At 39.6% G+C, this 8,747-nt stretch overlaps 1 protein-coding gene across 1 annotated transcript; it reads left to right on the top strand.

The window, feature by feature from the left end:
- Positions 1 to 303: 303 nt before the first annotated feature.
- Positions 304 to 7,640, top strand: dnajb11 (DnaJ heat shock protein family (Hsp40) member B11). Its single transcript, XM_089003085.1, has 10 exons — positions 304 to 479; positions 780 to 936; positions 2,207 to 2,304; positions 5,075 to 5,207; positions 5,469 to 5,611; positions 5,746 to 5,828; positions 6,142 to 6,199; positions 6,273 to 6,384; positions 6,460 to 6,619; positions 6,773 to 7,640. Exons 1-10 carry the CDS (start codon positions 406 to 408, stop codon positions 6,835 to 6,837), a joined length of 1,083 nt encoding a protein of 360 aa, XP_088859211.1. The 5' UTR covers positions 304 to 405; the 3' UTR covers positions 6,838 to 7,640.
- Positions 7,641 to 8,747: the final 1,107 nt, after the last annotated feature.

The following is an 8,747-nucleotide window of genomic DNA, read 5'->3' on the forward strand; positions in this document are numbered from 1 at the left end:
ACAACTCCTGTATGAATGTGCTAACTGCTACGTTTGTTTAATAGAAAGACTGACCTGCTATACCAGCGATTGTGCATCCTTTCTTACGCTAAGGGGCATTACATTACATACAGAAGTGGGATGCACACGTCGAACTTTTGAACACCACCAGAACACCAGACATTACAATATATTCATTAAATACTGTACATACATCCCCCCACCCTTTGTTGAATTTCAGTCGGTTTAAAAAATATCTCTTTAAATGTAGGCGGGATTTTGGCACGTCAGTCGGATAGGCGGGACTTCCTCCAGAAGCCGGAAAAGAGGCTTTCCTGTGACTGGTAACTGGATCCAACCTTCAATAGAAGCCGGCTCAATTTTTTCAAGATTTCGATAAATATATGTTTTTTGAGGGGTTTATATATGGCGATCAAAGGGATGAAACTATACAGTGTGTGTTGTTTGCTTCTCTGGGTTATAACTACAGTGTTTGCCGGGTAAGTAAGTGGTTTTGCGCTGAAACGGTCGCTCAAGCAGCATCGCCAGCTGGTACACATGTTCTACTGTGATTGGTTCAACCGGTGCAGCGCATAAGAGGCAAAACTACTCCTATTGTTTTACAATTGTTTCTGTAATAATTGTGTCATTAAATAGAGCAAACTAGTTTTGTGAGTAAGAACCCCCCATCCATTTGACTACCAAAGTAGGCTGTTCGCGAGCCTTTTTGTCCCACAAAGATTATTGTGTAGGTTCATGCACATCTTTGGATGTTTTTAGCCAGCGTCTTTCTCCCGTAGGCGAGATTTCTACAAAATCCTTGGGGTGAGCAAGAGTGCATCAATCAGGGACATCAAGAAAGCCTACAGAAAGCTAGCTCTCCAGTTACACCCCGACAGGAACCAGGACGACCCCAAAGCACAAGATAAATTCGCTGACTTAGGCGCTGCTTACGAGGTACGATGCATTTTAAGCATTTTCTTACAATGCTTCAGAAGTTATAATTCATACAAAGAGTCCGATTTCCCGGCGAAATGTAACCCGGAATAACCAAAGCACACGGCTTTTATTCGCTTCCCTGGTCGGTTGCCCGTGGAAACATTAGGCTCGCCGTGATTGGTCAACTGTACTGTGTGGCTGCTTTTGATTGGTTGAGATATTGCCGAAATATATATTTATTTGCATTTACAGCTCTTGCTGGTGCGTTATTTTAATATTCGATTCGCATTGCTATCATTGGCCTAAATTTTAGAATAATAAATTCATATAAATGCATATAATATATGCAATGTAATAAATGCACAGTCTCCCAAGACATGAAGTTGGGAATCACATGTGGGAGGTCAACACCAACTCTATCCTAAAAAAGGCCCAACAGAGAATGTACTTCCTGAGGCTGCTAAAGAAGCATGGCCTGCCACAGGAGGTGCTCCAACATTTCTACACGGCTGTCATCGAATCCATCCTGTGTTCTTCCATCACTGTTTGGTTCGGGGCCGCCACATAAATGGACAAAATCCGACTTCAACGGACAGTTAGGACGGCGGAAAAAATTATTGGCACCGCCCTACCCACTCTCGAGGACTTGCACAGTGCAAGAATCCAAACTAGGGCGCGGAAAATCCTACTGGACCCTCCGCACCCTGCTCACTACCTTTTCCAGCTACTCCCCTCAGGCAGGCGCTACCGATCCATGCGCACCAAATCCAGCAGACATTTAAACAGCTTCTTCCCCCAAGCCATTAACTCTTTGAACAGTAGCCCAAATGGAATTGTATAGTGCCTCTTTGCAATTTTTTTGCTGATGATACTAGTGCAGCGTGTTCGACCGGAAACAAATTCCTTGTGTGTTCTACATACTTGGCAATAAAGATGATTCTGATAAAAAGTAATGTAACTTTTTAAAAGATTTATGATGTTTTTAATTTATGGCTGTGACACAACTTGTACTTTCACAAAGATAATAATACCCCGTGAAGATGGACATTGTCCTATTTTTATTTATGTAACAATGTCTTTATTACGGCAGTTTTCAGTGGTTTGACTGAGACTCTTTTGTGATAGTTTCTTGTCTTTCCCCAGATTTAAAAGTTTTCCTTGCTGTCCCTTGGGGTTAAGATCCGGGCATGTTGTTAATATCCGTTTACTGAGGGCTTGTGAAGCCCTTTGAGGCTCTTGTGTGATAATGGAGAACTTAATTAAATTTGACTTGACGTTTCATTTTCAGGTTCTTTCTGATGAGGAGAAAAGGAAACAGTATGACGCATATGGAGAAGATGGACTTAAAGAAGGCCACCACAGTTCACACAACGATATATTCTCCAGGTTGGTCCTGTTAACATAAAAACAAGACAATAGACTCAGGATAATTGATTAGAGTAGACAGACACAGTGGGTAGTAGTACCCACTGTGTTCTCATCTCATCTCAAAATCTTTAAATGTGAAATTGACATAGCCAACACACATACTATACTAGGAACAAAAACATTTTACTCAAATCTTCTTTGTAACAATTCACACATTTCTAAAATGACATTTGAATGGTTTAATTTTAATTTTCACTCATTTGACAGTGTCAAGTGAAATTCTCTTGAGCATAGTCAGTTATAAAAATACTATTGCTTTCTTACAAGTACATTGGATTTGAACTTGTCAATTCAAAAAGTAAATCTTACATCTGTACTGTAATCTCTGTCATAACATACAGGTAAATTTTACTTTGTCTTGTTTAAAAATTGGACTATCTTATTTTAAGTAGATTTCATCAATATAATTAAGTTAATGTTGCAAATTCACAAATGCTACTCGTCGTGTCACAAATTGGTGTTTTCGTGTTTGTTGTTTGTTAAAGTCATAAATGCCTTGCATGCTGGGTGCGAGAGGACAGTAATTTCATCTGTGCTGTATGTCAAGCATATTAGCATATTTTACAATAAAGCTGACTTTGACCTGTGACTTTATTTACCTGTATTTACCATTGTCACTAACTAAAATAAAACAAACTTGTGGAGGTATCCGCAAATGACAAGACCACAAAATATTGGGACGGATACTTTTTTTCGACTGCATTATTGAACATCATTTGTTGCAAAACTATCCTCACATGAGAAATGAGTTCAAAAGTAAAGTAAGATATATTTATTCAAATGCAAAACACCAATAAAAATGACTTAAAGGACAACCGACGTCTCCGGACAAGTTGTGTCCATAATTTGTAAAATGGCTTCAAATGACTTCTACTGGGCGTATTTTAATAAGATTCCACCGCATATAGCTATATTTTACGTTTTAAGACTCGCGCTGAACATTCAGGAAGTCTTATTTTTGAGTTGGTGACGAGTCCTCACGTGACGTCAGAAAAGGACAGCCTCCTGACCGTAAAAAAGACGCATTCTAGCGTCTTTCCATCATGTCAATGTATTTTGCTGTACTGTTTTTTTGAAACCCTTGTGTTACATCCAAAAGCCGCCAGCAGAGGGAGTCCAAGCTCCATGCAAGGAATGTATCAGCCTGTGGAAACGTGCTGATTCATTCCTCACAGGAGCTGGTCGCCATTTTTCTGCCTCTTTTGTGGGACGTTACATTGCAGTCCAGATGCCTCAAAATGACACGGAAGGACTTCTTTAATCGATGGCAAACATGTATGCTTTCCTCTTCAAAACTATTTGAATCATCTTCATAACTGGATGTGTAACAAGAAAGCATATTATCCGAATCTGAAGCCATTGTTTTTATTCTCCAGCAATGCAAGACGTCTTGGCGTGACGTCACAAACTGGGGGTGGAACTTTCTGAAAATGCCCAATTCGCAGCTCAATTTTTTGCAGATTTTGGACACTTTGTCATTTTTATTGGTGTTTTGCATTTGACTAAAAATATCATATTGCGTGTTTTGGGTATTTTAGATGTTATAAAACGTTTTTCTGATGTCAGTTAAAAAACAAAAAAGTGACGTTGGTTGCCCTTTAAAGTGTCCAAAATCTGCAAAAAATTGAGCTGCGAATTGGGCATTTTCAGGAAGTCCCGCCCCCAGTTCGTGACGTCACGCCAAGACGTCTTGCTTTGCTGGAGAATCCAAACAATGGCTTCAGATTCGGAGAATATGCTTTCTTGTTACACATCCAGTTATGAATATGATTCAAATAGTTCTGAAGAGGAAAGCATACATGTTTGCAATCGATTAAAGAATTATATGTGCCATTTTGAGGCAACATTGGGGGAAAATCTCTCACTCAAAAAAAAGAGGCACAAAATGGCGACCTCCAGTGGCCACCTCCGCTTCCACAGGCTGATAAATTCCTTATATGGAGCTTGGATGCCCTTTTCTGGCGGCTTTTGGGTGCAACACGGTTCTCAGACCAAACATGTACAGCAAAATACATTGACAGTAATTGAAGGACTGCTACAATGTGTCTTTTTTCGGTCAGGGGGCGGTCCTTTCATGACGTCACGTACGGACTCGTCACCAACTCAAAAACAAGACTTCCTGAATATTCAGAGCGAGTCTTAAAACGTAAAATATAGCTATATGCAGTGGAATCTTATTAAAATATGACCAGTAGACGTCATTTGAAGCCATTGTACAAATTATGGACACAACTTGTCCGGAGACGTCGGTTGTCCTTTAAGTCAGAATTCTCACGTTAAAGTCAGAATTCTGAGTTTATTCATAGAATTCTGACTTTAAAGTCACAATTCTGACTTTATTCTCAGAATTCTTACTTTAAAATGAGAATTCTGAGAAGTTGAATTCGCACTTTAAAGTCAGAATTCTGAGAATAAAGTCTGAATCTTGCCAACCATATTTTTGTCTTCTTCAGTGGCCCTAATCATCTTCAGTACGTTCTGATATCAATTACAAAAACATACAAAAAAGCTCCACCCAGTCCCAAAAGTGTTGCGGAAATAAAAAAATGTTGACTGTTCGACCCTTTCAATTTGGGTTCTATGGTAATCATCACACTTGTTGAAAACAAGGAAAAGCTACTGTGTGACCTGTGAGACATATTTTTCTTGGAAATTGCGGTCAAATTTTGAATTGACCAACTGGTGATACGACAGTGTTGCCTGACAATTGTTGTGTCCCGGTGTGTAGTTTCTTTGGCGACTTTGGTTTCATGTTTGGAGGCAACCGGCAACAGCAGGATCGGAACATCCCCAGAGGAAATGACATTGTGCTTGACTTGGAGGTCACACTTGAAGAGGTTTACGCTGGCAACTTTGTAGAGGTGAGAAAGAGGTCCCAGATTGAATTGACACATTCCCATTATGCTTGTGTAGGATTGTCTAGGTACGTACTCTGATATAAGTGCATTGAAGACTATAGTTTCACATACGTGCACAACACACGCACGCACACAACACACACACACACACAAACGCACGCACACACACACGCACACAAACTATGAACAAGTTCCCAGCCAATTGCTAATTTTCAACTTATTGAAAATGTCTTTATTTTGTTGTATTAATTTTTTTGTGGCCAGATTGTGCGAAACAAACCCGTAGCCAAAGAGGCGCCCGGAAAGCGGAAATGCAATTGTCGACCAGAGATGAGGACCACGCAGCTTGCCCCAGGCCGCTTCCAGATGACGCAAGAGATGGTGTGCGATGAATGTCCAAATGTCAAGTGAGGTTTTTTTTTTTTTAATCGCGATCCTAGAGAGAAAATACATTTAAAAGTGCTGAATGTTGTACATTGAGCATATTTGACAAGAAAGCTGACTTGACATTTCAAATGTACATTTGGCTCGATTACATAAGGCTGGTGAATGAGGAGAGAACACTGGAGGTGGAAATTGAACAAGGTGTGAGAGATGAGATGGAGTACCCCTTCATTGGAGAAGGTAAGCTTGAGGACCACCAATATGATACCATTGGCACATTATGAGACAGTAGCGTTACTCAGCATCAAATAGCTGTGTGGTTGCCGCGACACTGAAAATATGCCTCTCCAAATATTGTAATTTGTATTTATTTATTTTAGCGAGGGTGTTCGGGGGTCAACAAAAATATACTGTGTTTCTCTTTCTGGTAAGACAAAAATACGAGTAAAATCTGCTGTCTATTTTAGATAGATTGATAGATATTTTATTCAACCTGTGACGGGCATTTTAATATTTCTCAATGTACGTATTAACAAATGTGTATTTTACTCAGGCGAGCCTCACATCGACGGAGAACCTGGAGATCTGCGTTTCCGCATCAAAGTGTTAAAGTATGACCAAACTTCATAACTTTACACTTAATGCACAATAACATGACATTGAGGAGACATTTGTGTTTTGTAGACATCGCATGTTTGAGCGCAGGGGAGATGACCTGTACACCAACGTCACTATCTCATTGGTGGAGGCACTGGTTGGCTTTGAGATGGACATCGTTCATTTGGATGGACACAAGGTACTCGTTTGTTTTGCTCACTTTCTCGTTAGTGTGCTGCCAAAGCACTGCAATCGATTTCTTCCTGTTCGGTAGGTGCACGTCGTGCGGGACAAGGTAACCAAGCCTGGTGCCAGGATGTGGAAGAAAGGCGAAGGCCTGCCCAACTTTGACAATATCAACATTCGTGGGTCTCTTATTATCACATTTGACGTCGAGTTCCCTCAAATACAGATGGATGAAAAGCAGAAAACCGGTAAGTGCTTTGCTTCTCTTAAAAGTGTCAATTCGAAAATTCCTTTTCTGTTTGTTTGTCTTGTCATAAATCTTGCCTTTGGTGCTGCGATGAGAGATTTGTCAGACACTGACATTCTACTGACCATGATAAACCACTTGAATCCTTTTTCAGGTATTCGTAACCTGTTGAAGCAAGGCTCCATACAGAAGGTTTACAATGGATTACAAGGCTACTAGGATATGCTACTTCATACTGCTTGGATTCACACGCACATGACAAACAACATGCAAACTACTACAACAAAAGCAGCAGCAGGACGACGAGTATGACCCCTACAACATTTCTAGCCGCCGTCTGTTTTGTTTTGTTTTCCCAACTCAGGATGTCCTGAATTTATTTGTTTTTACATTTCAACAATCTTTTCTGTACACCCCCACACGCCCACACTCCTCCCAAAACAACAGTTTTAGATTTATTTAAGGTCACAAACTGGATTAACGAAGTGGGCGCTGGGGCACGTTTGATTTTGTAATAAATCAAACAAATCCAGGGAAATTTTGCTCTTTGACTTTGACACAAATTGCTCTTATTTTCATAACCAATAGAGGTTTTAAGGGAATTGGTTTTCTCTTCGGGCCTCTTCTTTTACATGGTCGTTTGTTCCATTCACACATTTCTTTTACATGGTCTTTTGTTGCATTCACACATTTTCTTCATTGCTGGAGAACCAGCACACTTACTGTGCATGTGACCAACATATGAAAGATACAGTGGGAAAACTGTAAAAATAATTGTTTAATTGGTATTTTGCAATTCCTGTGATGCCTCTTTTTACTTTAGTGATACAATTCCTCAACTCGATGGGTTAAACCTTTCAAATGCAACCCATTTATCATCATGGATCAAAATTTTTTCCCTTTGTTTTGCAAAACTGCAACGCTGCCTCCCAACTGTGACTTAACGAGTCTTGTTTTCATTCCGGTTTTCCGGAGTGGGGTTAACTGATTTTTGCGGAGTATGAATAAAGATTTCTATCGGTTGCGATGCGGAATCTATTATTGTACAGTAAAGTCTCGTTATATCGATATCGGTTATATCAATAGTACCGCTTATTACGATACTATTTCTATGAACGCAAGGAGAAAATTACATGCGCGCAGGATCGGATATATCGATAGTCCGGTCATATCGATATTTTTTCGGACTCCCGAGAATATCGATATAATGAGACTTTACTGTACTTGAATTCTCCAGAGGATTGCGACTGAGTTTCATGTATGAATCAATTGACCAATGTATGTTTCAGGAAACACTTCTGTTGTTACTCAGTAAGTTCTTTGCATTATAATTACTATAATTAAATCCCACAATGTACAGAAGTAGAGAAGGCAGTTTAAAGGTTTAAGCATAAACATCAAGTTACATAATACTGTTCTCAGGGTGGGTGGATTGAGTGTATATTAAACTTACATCCAAAATAACTAAAAAATGCTAAGCTTTCAAAGAACCGTACCACCAGGGTAAAGTGTTCATTAAAAGTGAAACAGGTTGAAATAAAAATGTTGATTTACATTTGTTGTAAGACACTGTAACATTATATATAGCAAGAACATTGATGGACAACCGACGCCTACGGACAAGGTTTGTCCATAATTTGTAAAATCACTTCAAATGACTTCTACTGAGCGTATTTTACAAAGATTCCACCGCATATAGCGATATTTTATGTTTTAAGACTCGCGCTGAATATCCAGGAAGTCTTGTTTTCGAGTTGGTGACAATTCCTACCGTGATGTCTCGGTAGGTATCGTCACTGACCGAGAAAGCGACACACAATGCATTTTGCGGTACTTTGTTTGGTCTGAAAACTTCGTGTTGATGGCGAAATTAGAAGGAAAACACATAAATAATATGATGGTGAATTGTTGTGTGTTGCACCAAGACTACTGTTAGATATTCGCTGACACAAATTCCCAGCAGACAAATCAGTCCATTTCCAACGGAGCTTGGGCACCATCTTATGCATTTTTTGGGATGCTACATTGCTGTCATTGACGGCTCAAATTGATATGGGAGGACTCCTTTATACGATTGCAAACATTTATGTTTTCCTCTTCAGAACTATTTGAATCATATTCATAACTGG

This window comes from Hippocampus bargibanti, linkage group LG08 (genome assembly GCF_051943395.1).
Source record: "Hippocampus bargibanti isolate YZ-2025 linkage group LG08, ASM5194339v1, whole genome shotgun sequence".
In the NCBI taxonomy this organism is placed as follows: domain Eukaryota; kingdom Metazoa; phylum Chordata; class Actinopteri; order Syngnathiformes; family Syngnathidae; genus Hippocampus; species Hippocampus bargibanti.